Genomic DNA, 12,773 nt, shown 5'->3' on the forward strand with positions numbered 1-12,773 from the left:
TTGATAGTTACGTATTTGTTGTTCACAGTTTTTATCTTTATTTACTTTCTCTTCTGAAAGAACCCCCTTCAGCAATTCATATAATTCTGGTTTGGCGGTGATGAACTCCTTTAGTTTTTTTTTATTAGTGAAGCTCTTTATCTGGCCTTCGATTCTGAGTGATAGCTTTGCTGGGTAGTAGAGTATTTTTGGCTGTAGGTTCTTGCTATTCATCACCTTGAATATTTCTTGCCATTTCTGTCTGGCCTGCATGGTTTCTGTTGAGAAATCAGCTGACAGTCATATCGGTGCTCCTTTATAGGTAACTACCTGCTTTTCTCTTGCTGCTTTTAATATTCTCTCTTTGTCTTTTGCTCTTGGAATTTTAATTATGATGTGTCTTGGTGTGGTCCTCTTTGGATTCCTTTTGTTTGGGGTTCTGTGCACTTCCTGGACTTGTAAGTCTAATTCTTTCACCAGGTGGGGGAAGTTTTCTGTCACTATTTCTTTCAGTATGTTTTCAATATTTTGCTCTCTCTCATCTTCTGGGACCCCCATAATTCTGATGTTGTTTCGCTTGAAGTTGTCCCAGAGGTTTCTTACATTATCTTCAACTTTCTGGATTCTTTTGTCTTCTTGCTTCTGCGGAGGAGTGTCTTCTGGCTCTTTATGTTCCAAATCTTTGACTTGATTCTTGCAATCTTCCTTTCTGTTTTTCGGACTCTGTAGAATATTTTTTATTTCAGACAATGTATTCTTTATTTCTTGTTGATCCCTTATTATTTCTTGTTGATCCCTTTTCATATCCTCATAGGTCTTATCGACCTTTTCTAGGAAATTCTTGAAAAACCTTATAAGCATGGTTTTGAACTCTATATCAGTCTCTTCTTTTCCTCCATTTCTTTTGTTTGTGATCTATTTCCTTGTCTCGGCATTTTCACAGCTTCCCTGAGTTGGTAGGGTGGCTTTGGGTGCTAAGGTGTCCTATATGGTTCAGCGAGTCAGCCTCCCAGTTACCTGAGGTGGACAATCTTGGTGTAGCCCTTTGTGGGCTGTGTGTGCAGTCTTGTTGTTAAGCCTTGCTTGTTGTTAGTATCACTGGGAAGCGTAGATCTCCAAGCCAATTGGCTATGAGGATCAGAAGTGTCTCAGCTAGGAGGGTTTCTGTGTTCCGCTTGAATGGAGCAGAGTCTTGGGGTGGCACAGACAAGCTTTGTTGAATCCCACACAATTGGTTGCAGACAAGCTTTAGATTCCTGTCTGCCCCTCCCTAGGAGAGTCCTATTGGCAGCGAATGAGGAAGCTAGCCACTGGAAGGGCTTCTGTGCTCTGCTTGGATGGGGCAGAGTCTCGAGTGGTGCAGACAAGCTTTATTCAGCCCCTCCCTATGAGGGTCTGGTTTCTGAGTCCCGCAGTAATGGCCTCTGGCTTCACACACCTCTGAGAGATCTCTGCCCACTGCCTGACAGTCTGGCCTCTCCCTGTCTGGGGCCATGTATCAGCACAATAGGGTGGTTCTGTTTTCCTCCTGAACAAGAAAGCCAGCCGCACATTAGCTGTCCGCCCTCTCCTCGCGCAGGGAGTAAGCTGATAGCGAACTCAGCCTGCCCTCTCCGCGCTCCACAAGCAAGCCGGCAGCGAACTCTGCTGTCGCCTTTTTGTGCGCACAGTTCTCCGCACTTTCACAGTTCCTGAGGTTCAGCGCGCCTTCTCTCTCCTTCCCACATGGTAGAGCCTCCTCTCAGCCAGCCGTCCGGTGCTTCAGGGTGATGTTTCCCCTGTTTTTCACTTCTAAATTCAAATTTGTTGTGGTAGGCTGCATTCGGGTGTCTACCCTATGCCGCCATCTTGGTTTCTCCTCACAATTAGCACTTTTAAATTTATTTTATTGATTTTGTACAGAGAAGAAGGGAGAGAGATAGAGAGCTAGAAACATCGATGAGAGAGAGTCATCGACCAGCTGCCTCTTGCACACCTCCTACCGGGGATGTGCCCGCAACCAAGGTACATGCCCTTGACCGGAATCGAACCCGGGACTCTTCAGTCCCCAAGTCGACGCTCTATCCATTGAGCCAAACCGGTCTCGGCACAATTAGCACTTTTAGAGGGAAGCAGTTACAACCAAGAATCAGAAAAAAAGAAAAGAAAAAAAAAGTGATGGAGGAAAGAGAAAATCTTATCAGGAACCTGGACTTTCTGCCATCAACCTACCCAGGAGCTCCCCGTTTACTGACAGGCCAGGTGAAAGAACAGCCACATGGGATCGTATAGTTCTTCTCCGCTAAAGAAGGATGCACAAGCATGCCAGGGGAAAGAAACGCTCTTTCCTAGCACTACTTTCTGGAAGGAACATGAGCAGAATAACTTTTGTTACAGAAAACTCAGGCCGTGGAGATCATGCTCCCTCGCCACTTACGTGTGGGCTGTACCCAGAGCTGCCCAGAGGGCACAGTGAGGAAGGAGGGGTGTGTGCGAGGAGTTTTGTGGAGAGAAACACTGCCCCAGCCAGATTACATCCCACATCACAGTGGTAGCATGTGCATGTGATATAATGGGATGAAAAAGTAACCTGATCTCTGTGACCTTCTTCCTCAAACCCATAACCCACCTTTCATCATAAGAAAGACATGATGGTTTGGCTCAGTGGATAGAGCATCGGCCTGCGGACTGAAAGGTCCCGGGTTCGATTCCGGTCAAGGGCATGTATCTTGGTTGCGGGCACATCCCCAGTATGGGGTGTGCAAGAGGCAGCTGATCAATGATTCTCTCTCATCGATGTTTCTAACTCTCTATCCCTCTCTCTTCCTCTCTGTATAAAATCAATAAAAATATATATATATAAAAGAAAGACATCAGGAAAATTTCAATAGAGAGGGATACTACAATACAATTAACCAATACTCCTCAAAACTGTCCAAGTCATCAAAAATAAGGAAAGTATAAGAACCTGTGACAACCAAGAGCCTTGACGACTAAATGTAATGCAATATTCTGGATGGGATTCTGGAACAAAAAAAGGACATTCAATTAAAATAGCAATGTTTAGCTTCCTTTTATCTCATGAAAGACACACATTAAATACTACAATTCTGTGACACACCAAAAAAAAAAAAAAAAAAGCCATATTTTTGCTGATCTGACAAAAAAAAAAAGATATAATTTTGATTCATTCACACTCGACAGCTATTGTTATGTTGGCTGTTATTTTTTGTTTGTTTGTTTGTTTGACAGTCTAAGGGAAAAAAGGTCAGTGCCCCTGACTAAATAGTCAGGTATTATATGTTTTAAAAATTCTTCCAGCTCACCTTTGAAAATCACTGGTTCAAAACTAAAGAAACCTAAATAGACTATAGACTTAATAATAATGTATCGATATTGGTTCATGAACTGCAACAAACATGCCACACTAATATTAGATGTTAATTATAGGAGAAATTATGGGGGGAAACGGATAGGGGAATTTCTGTACTGTCTGCTCTATTTCCTTTAGATCTAAAGCAGTTATAATTCATAAAGTCTAGTAGTAAAAAAGTTCCACACAGATGTTGTCAAAGAAAAACAAAAATATTTGTCTACAAAAGTCTTACGCCCCAATATTAACAGCAGTTTGATTCATAATCGCTAAAACTGGAAACAACCCAACTGTTCAAGAGGTAAATGGGTAAATAAACTGTAGTATATCTGTACAATGGAACACCATTCGTCAATAAAAAGGAAAAAAATTACTGATATGCAGCAACATGGAGGAATCGCAAAAACATGTTACTGAGTGAAAGAAGCAGATACAAGAGTACAAACTGTATGATTCCATTTCTATGCAGTTCTAGAAAAGGCAAAACTAATAACTACTTTCAAGAAAGCAAATCAGTGTTGCCTGGGGCTGGAGGTGGATGAGGACAATTGACTGTAAAGGGACACAGGGCATCTTTAGGGTGGAAATGTTCTATTTCTTGATTGTGGTGACAGTTAGTGGGTGTACACATTTATTAAAACTCATTGCCCTGGCCCTGGCCAGTGTTGCTCAGTGGATAGAGCATAGGTTGCAGGCTCCTCCCTGGCTCGGGTCCCTGGTCAGGGCTTATGCAGGAGGTAACCAATGGATGTGTTTCTCTCTGTCTTTCCCTCTCTCTTCCACTCTCGCTAAAAATCAATGGAAAAATATCCCTGGTTGAGGATTAAAAACAAAAAAAACAACAAAACATCTTATTAACCTGCACATTTCAAACAAGACTATTTCATTGTGTATAAATTATACTGCAATAAAGCAGATTAAATGTTTTAAAAATTTCATCAAAACAAAAACTCGGACAATAGGAATGTGAGTTGCTGAGGAGGCAATGATGAAATAAATAGCTATTAAATAAGAATAAATATTTGAATGTGTGAACTGCTGTCTTTAGAACTGATGGACGACAGTTCCAGTGAGGCTGGAAATACTGTTGGGCAATCTTTTTGTTTCCACTGTGCTCCCATTGCAGGACACTTGAGATTGGGAGAGACATCTTTCTTACCTCATCCTTCTTCCTTCACTTCCCAGGCCCGGGAAGCACCTCCTAATCAACAGGGGCTTTCTTAACATTCACTTCTTTATCAGGAAACATGTCAACCTCTGCACCCATCCTCACTTCCTGCCCTCTCTACTCAGGAGACGTGACACTGTATCCTAATGCTACCTCCTTCTGCATCTTTTAGATTGTGCTACCTCTTTTCTCTCAGAATGTAAACATAATCACATCTGCTCCATTGAATAAACTGCCTCTTCCATCACCTCTTCCTATCGCTGCAACTCTGTCATGTTCCTTTTCTTCATAGGACAACTTCTTAAACCACCCATCTGCCTTCTTTTCCTACCTCCTATGCACATTTTAAAATTTACTTTTTGGTGTACCCAACATCCCGCTCTACAGGTTCTTAATGCTTTGCCAGGTTTGAATTAGATCTTAAATGTTCCTAACATTGATTTTTATGCATATACTCTAGAGTTCAGATAGAATTATATTATTTTATGTTTATTTACTATTCAACATATTCTCCATTGGTTTGAATACTATTATGTTTAGGTAAAGTTAGTTATCTTCATGGATTTAGTCTATTTTATGATTTATTTAACTGTGCCTAAACAAATGCCACATTTCATGTCAAGAGACATGAAATTATTTCACACAAAATATTGAAATATAAAGAGAAGAAAAAAATATATACCATGAAAACACTAAACAAATGAGCATTGTTATAATATTCATAGTGCCAAAATTAGATCTTAAGACAAAAAGCCAGGAAGTAACATTAATAATTTACCATTAGCATAAGACAATCACAAAGCTGAATATACTTAACACCGTAACCTTGAAAAGTATAAATTGAAAACAGCCTGAATCACAAAGAGAAATAGTCAAATCTACAAACATAGTATGATGATTTATGTCTAAGCTAATAGATTGAGCAGATAGAAAAATTAGTGAAGATATACATGTTTGGAATAAAAATGTTAACAATCTAAATCAAATAGGTTCAGAATTCCATTCTGAAGAAATAGAGAATACAAGTTATTTTATTTATTTTAAAAAATATATTAGTATTGATTTTAGAGAGGAAGGAAAAAGGAGAGAGAGAGATAGTAACATCAATGATGGGAGAGAATCATTGATCGGCCACCTCCTGCCTCCCACAACTAGACGTGTGCCCTGGCCAGGAATTGAATTGCAACCTTCTGGTTCATAAGTTGATGCTCAATCACTGAGCAACACTGGCTGGGCGAGAATACAAACTATTTTTTAAGAAAATATAGACTACAAACAAAACTTGGTAATTTACTGGGTCACAGATAAAATTTCAAAGAATTAATATCAGAAACCTTATTTCTAGAGGGAGAAACCAAGATGGTGGCATAGGTAAACACCTGAATTTGCTGCCTCTTACAACAACTTCAAAACTACAACTATAAAAGACAAAAAGAACTTCATTCAGAACCACAGGAAGGCTGGCTAAGTGGAAATTCTACTACTAGAAGGAAAGAGAAAAGCACACCAAGACTCAGAGGAGCTGCAGAAGGCAGAGGTACGAAGATGTGCAGAGAGCTGGCAACTGAGTATGTGGTTGCCTTTTCAATCTGGAGGGAGACACAAGCTCCTGAACTCCAGTTCTGGGTGAGACTCTGGGGACCCAGACTCATACGGGGAGAAACTGGACTGTCTGGCAGTGGGGGGAACTCGAGGGTGATTTTCTCTCAGAGTTGCTTGCAGCAATTACCAAGGACACTGAGACCTGGGGGCCTCTTAGGGCAGAGCTGACGGGAAGCCATTGCTGTTTGCTCTGCCCTGAGACTCTGCCCCATCCAAGCTGTGCACAGAGGCTTTTGCATATGAATGGCCCCGTCCTTTGAATTCTAAACTTACCTAATAAACTGCAGCTGAGTCAGTGAGACCCAGAACATCCAAAAGAAGGCCCAAGGCCCCACAGCAGCTTGCATTGCTTCACAGCTGGGCCTCATCTGGGCACCTCCAAAACCCAAACAAAGAAGAGGAATCTGCAGATCTCTCCATAGCTCCTGCTGGGTGGCCTCAGGCAGAGGCTAAATTAGCACCTCATTGGAAATCCAAGAGCCAGTGTACCCAAGGGTCAGAGGGGACCATCTAGATTACAGCTCCTCAGATCCATAAGGGACACACTCAGGGGGTATACTCAGTGAGCACCAAAGCCTCACTGAAGCAAGTCTTGCCTCATAAGGGTGTCTCAGATGAGGACAGTGAGGGGGGTAAGGGCAGAGGGAGGGGTGGGAACTGGGTGGAGGGCAGCTATGGCGGGGGGAGGGGAGAGAGGAACAATTGTAATAATCTGAACAATAAAGATTATTTAAAAAATAAAAAATAAAAAGAAACCTTATTTCTAGTCATAATGCAAATAAATTAAGAAAAGAAATGAAGATAGCTACCTCCCTACCTTATATTCAGAAACTAAACATAATTCCTAAATAATTCATGAATTAAAGAGAAAAATCACTGTGTAAATTACAAGCCATATGAAAATATATAAAAATGAAGTTTCCATATACAAAAATTTACACTTGATCTTAGCCAAAAGGCCAAGAAGCGATTCATATACAAAAATTTAAAGAATATAGGCTAAAGCTGTACTCTGAAAGAAATTTATAGCCTTAACTATTTTCATCTCATATAAGGAAGATTGATAGGTTGGTGAATTGTTCTAAATCATGAAATTAGAAAAAAAGAAATAAGGAACTATAATGAGGTATTCCACATATGCTTACAGAAGAGGCTGTTCCCATTGGGCGCTCTCACAATTACTCCTTCACCAGATTCCATCCCACTTTGCTAGAGGCTGCTGCCTGCTCCTGCAGGCCTGCCCCAGTTTTCTGCTTAACACAGGGCTGCTTGCCTAAAGCTCTACACTTTCAGTAGGCATACTGTCTCTGCTGGTTATTACTGGCCAGTGGTGTCTTGATAGGAATATCTTTTCATATTAATAAATATAATTCTATGTATATATAAAAGAAATACATCATGAAATAAATAAAGAGAACAAATATCAAAGATACTAGCAGGAACAAATGAAATAGAATGAAGATTCATTTTTCTGATAATATGGCAGAACCAAGTAGTCATACCAACCCTTTCACTGAGAACCACTAAAAATTCTGAACAAAAAAACCCCATCTTCAATGATTTTGAAAAATAGATTTTTAAATAATTGAAGATCTAACTAAACAAGGAATTTTAATGTATTCATTTATTTTTAGATGAACATCTAAGGGCAGGCAGGAATTTGAATAAGTAAATGAGGCACTCAAGACACGTTTGCCCTGAGGTTATTTGCTCTGTCTTGAACATCTTATCTCTTACCTTTCTGGAGAATTCCTATTTTTTTTTCTTTAAACCCCAGATCAGTTGTAACCTTCCTTAAATGGATAGCCTGATCAGTACATATTTGTTTAGAAATGTCTGTCAGGTAATAGATGCTCAATAAGCACCTGTTGGATGAGAGTATAAATAAATGAGTGATAAACTGGGGAGGGTCATTGTGTCACAGGGACGATATTTAGAAAGAAGGATGTGGCTTAGGGGTTGGAACAAGCTTCCCTGCTCATGTTTTCTTACCGTGCCAGCAGGGCCTCATCATGCAGAGTGGTCACATTCAGGTAACTCCCACTTGAGTGCCCAACTAAAGAGTTGCAGGGCAGGGTAGAGGGCTGAGCACAGAACCAGAGTTCACCCGAGTCCACATTTCTGTACCGGCAGGTAGGCCCTCTTGTTCCAATGGACAGAGGGTCGACATTGCAAACCACAGTCTCTTCATTTCCCGTGGGCCCGCGGAAATACCCTCTAAAATCAACAGTGGCTCTTTTCTCTCTCCAGATTCTTCGCAGAACCCCAACGGCCTCGCTGGAGTGGATCAGCCGCACTTGCACCTGGGCCTGCCCAGCCCACAGAAGGGGGAAGGACAGCAGGTATGTGCCATTCTCCAGATCCTGGACATCCCCGGGGACCCCTGCCTTCAAGTCAGGACCCAGCAGCTGTGCTCGAAACAGATCCCCGCCATGGGACTTGGGCCTGCCCCGATGGTCTCTGGCAACAAGGATGGCCTCCAGGTAGCCCCCCAGGACATAGCTGGCCTGCGTGGGACCCCTCAGGTGGTAGGTGGAGTTCTTGGGGCTGGTGGAGGCCAATAGGTCCTTTTCTTCTTCTGGGCTTGAAGGCCAGTACAAAAGGTGGGTCAGGTTGCCAAACTCCTGGGAGACAGACTCCAAGACGGAGGGCGATTCTGTGGGCTTGGGGGCAGATTTCGAGGCACAGCAAGGTGCCGGGGGACGAGGGGTGGTGCTGTCAGGCCAGGGCAACTTGAAGTAGAAGATCTGTGGGTAGAGAAAAGAGAATCTATCAATGGTTTATGTTTTCTTCACCTTCTTTTAGGAAGGAGATTCCCACTTACCAACACCAGTCCCCTCTGCCAGGGTCCTATCCTGCCTGCACCAAGCTGTCTGTCATTCACTGGCCTGGTGTCTGAGTCACTGTCAAGACACTTAAAAGGAGCACTTCCTGTGAAGATGAAGTTATGTCTACGGATCTCAACTGTATCCCTTATCTCAGCCTTATTCCCTCCACTTCCACCCTCATCCCCATGCAACATGCACAGAGGTACGTGCAGGCCTACATCTAATTGTCATATCTCTTACCTCCCAGAACCTGACATTCTGGTTAAGTGCCCTCTTTTTTCTCCCTATTTCCTCTCTCTCACACCTTCCTTCCCCGCCCCCATCTCCAAACTAGATTTCCAAGAGAGAATTGGAGGTGGGCAAGTCCATTTACTTGGTGCTGTTGAGGGTTAAACAAGCAGGAGGTTAGACTGTCTCTTAGGGAGCTCCCTCCCTAATTGGGCTCAGTGGACAAAAGCAGCAATTGGACCACAGAAACTATTGGAAAAGGAAGAAGCTGTAGAAAGTCAGAGACAGAGGTGATGGCTGGAACAAGAACTGATCTATGGCAGATTCTTTTCTAGGAAGACACGGTGTTTGCTACGACAGAGACTCTCCTCCAGGGGCCCAGAGCTCTCTGGTGCCACATTTCAGAAACACAAAGCCACAAATGCAGACCAGGAAGAGCAGCAGAGGGAGGCCTTATTTTGCGTGGGAGATAGAAGAGTGGGCCTCGGTGCCTGACCTATCAGATACTTATTTATACCCACCCATAGCCCTTCTATTCGAGCAGTGTGATTCAGAGAAGAAGCAACCCAGTGACACATCTCAAAGTCCACGGCAGCATGTGGAGGGCGTATTTGAGGCTGAAATCTCTGTTTTGATTGCTGGAGGAGAAAACACTCACAAGATTGGCTCCCCTCCGGGCTGGAGAGAAGCAGGATTCAACATCATAGAATCTGGGCTCAGATCCAGTATTATGTGGTTTCTTGGGATGCTTAGCCCTCACTGGTCTCGGAGGAAAGTATTACCTGGTAAGGTGTCTGGTCCTGATGGGGCCTGTGTACAGACCCACATCCTGGGCTGGGAGAACATCAGGGCAGCACTAAGTTGGCAGATCACAAGTCAGAATGGCTTCTTGTACATTTTTTTAAAAAATTGTATCTGGTTGGTTTTATATACATACATATATATATATATATATATATATATATATATCTTTTATTGATTTTTTTACAGAGAGGAAGGGAGATAGAGAGCTAGAAATGTCCATGAGAGAGAAACATCGACCAGCTGCCTCCTGCACACCCCCTACCAGGGATGTGCCCGCAACCAATGTACATGCCCCTGACCGGAATCGAACCTGGGACCTTTCAGTCCGCAGACCGATGCTCTACCGCTGAGCCAAACCGGTTTCAGCTTCTTGTACATCTTAACAAAGGGCAGAAACGTGCCAGGGAACACGTCTCATATTCCCAGCAGCAGAGACTGTTTTGCCTCCTGTTGCTTGCAGATTTTGCCAGCACACAAAGGGTTCTGAAAATTTGAACTGACCTGCAAAGTGGCCAAAGGTTCTGTTATGGCAAATTTGAACATATTTGAGAAAGACCAAAAGCATCAGTTCAACACGAAAAGAATTATTAGTTGGGGGAGGTTACATGAAAATAATTATTAGCTGTTTTGTTATTCCTATGTCATATGCACATTACATATATTCTTTGGCATGTGAAAAATATCCTATATAGGCCGAAACCAGTTTGGCTTAGTGGATAGAGAGTCGATCTGCAGACTGAAAGGTCCCAGATTCGATTCCAGTCAAGGGCATATACATTGGTTGCGGGCACATCCCCAGTAGGTGTGCAAGAGGCAGCTGGTCGATGTTTCTCTCTCATCGATGTTTCTACCTCTCTATCCCTCTCCCTTCCTCTCTAAAAAAAATCAATAAAATATATTTTAAAAAAAGAAAGAAAAGAAAGAAAAATATCCTATATAATAAAGAGGTAATATGCAAATTGACCCTCATACCCTCACATCGCGAGATGGCTGGCCCCACGTCATCACAAGATGGCCACCCCCATGTCAACACAAGATGGCTGCCCCCATGACATCACAAAATGACTGCCACAAGATGGCCACTCCCATGTCATCACAAGATGGCTGGCAAAGGAAGGCAGTTGGGGGGGAACAGGCATGCACGGGAGGGAAGTTGGAGGTAATCAAGCTGGCAGGGGAGCAGTTAGGTGTCAATCAGGCCGGCAGGAGAGTGGTTAGGGGGGAATCAGGCTGGCAGCCAGAGTGGTTAGGGGCAATCATGCAGCTAGGCAGGCGAGTGGTTAGGAGCAAGTGAGGTATTCCCCCAGGTCTGGGGAGTAGTGAGGATGCAAGATAACAGACACTGACTTTCCGTTCTTCCCCCAGGTCCTGTCCCTCAGCACCTCAGCCCCTGGCTCAGGCCCCACCACCACGTCTCCTGTCACTACCACGGTCCCCAGTGTGCAGCCCATTGTCAAGCTGGTCTCCACTGCCACAGCTGCACCCCCCAGCACTGCCCCCTCCGGCCCCGGCAGTGTCCAGAAGTACATAGTGGTCTCTCTTCCCCCAACAGGGGATGGCAAAGGAGGCCCCACCTCCCACCCTTCCCCGGTCCCTCCCCAATCCTCAGCCCCTTCCCCACTTGGGGGCAGTGCCCTCTGTGGGGGAAAACAGGAAGCTGGAGATAGCCCTCCTCCAGCTCCAGGGACTCCAAAGGCTAATGGCTCCCAGCCCCCTGGATCTGGCTCCCCTCAGCCTGCCCCTTGATGCTGTCACACAACTGCCAATCTTCTCTTCCCAAGATTCTCTCTCTCTCTCTACACACACACACACACACACACACACAGTGGAAGGAGGCAGTCATCTGCTTCCCTCACCTTAACTTTCTTTTTAGATATTGTACAGCCAGTTCCTCATAATAGAAGTTTGGCTCACTCATCTAGGGGAAATGATGAATGACATAGACTGATGAACAAGAACAGACCCGGAGACAAGGAGGCATAGATCAGACTGTCGGACCTCAGAGGGAAGGTAGGGGAGGGTGGGGATAAAGGGGAGAGATCAACCAAGGACTTGTGAGCATACATATGAGCCTAACCAGTGGTCAAGGACAACAGGGGGGTGGGGGCATGCGTGGGGAGGGATGTGGGATGGCAATGGGGGAATGAGGACAAATATGTGATACCTTGATCAATAAAGAAATTTAAACAAAAACAAAAAAAGAAAAAGAAAAAGTTTGATTTGTAAAATAAATAAATAAACAATAAAAATAAAACCAATGGAAATATATCCTTCGGTGAGGATTAACGGGGGGCGGGGGGGGGAAATTTTAAAATAACATACCCTTTGAATGTGTAAGCAACCCCCTTTTTCCAGACTCTCAGAGTACAACCTCATACTACTGAGGCCACAGAATCTCTCACTGTTGTTTAGTTGTTGTTTTAAAATATTTGTGTGTGTTTTCATTAATTTCAGAGAAAGGAAGAGAGTGATAGACATGTTAGGTCAGAGGAATTCCAGAAGCTGATGCATGCAACCGATGGTGACCCAGATAACAGACTAGTTCACCAGTCAGATGGTGACACAAGCGCTGGTCCCTTCCTAGAACCTGTGACGGACCAGTGCCCCAGGCAGACGGTGGCGCAGATATTGGCTCCATTCCTGGAATCCCTGCCCGAGGCTGAAATTCCACCCGCCCTCAGCTCACGTCCTCACTGACACCTGTATAAAAAGAGTGCCTCAGCTCCCGCCCCTTGCGACTTCTCCGGGCAAACCCTTTTGACCCGCCTGGACTCTCTCTTTGTTCCCTGCCCCGAGAACCTCACAAGAAACA

General features: G+C 43.9%; 1 protein-coding gene across 9 annotated transcripts in view; it reads right to left on the reverse strand.

Annotated features, from left to right (window-relative positions):
* LOC311621433 (NXPE family member 3-like) overlaps positions 1-12,773 on the reverse strand; it is an 82,042-nt gene that overhangs the window by 12,633 nt on the left and 56,636 nt on the right. For 8 of the 9 annotated variants that reach the window (XM_084881461.1, XM_084881467.1, XM_084881466.1 and 5 more), the window contains one exon: positions 8,094-8,848. In XM_084881461.1, coding sequence (XP_084737587.1) covers positions 8,094-8,848 — 755 coding nt within the window. Of the gene's footprint in view, positions 1-8,093; positions 8,849-9,678; positions 9,781-12,773 lie in introns of those variants that run through there. The other variant, XM_084881469.1, reaches the window with a different exon arrangement.

The sequence above is a fragment of the Pipistrellus hanaki genome, assembly GCF_964339955.1.
Source record: "Pipistrellus hanaki genome assembly, chromosome: 4".
Lineage (NCBI taxonomy): Eukaryota > Metazoa > Chordata > Mammalia > Chiroptera > Vespertilionidae > Pipistrellus > Pipistrellus hanaki.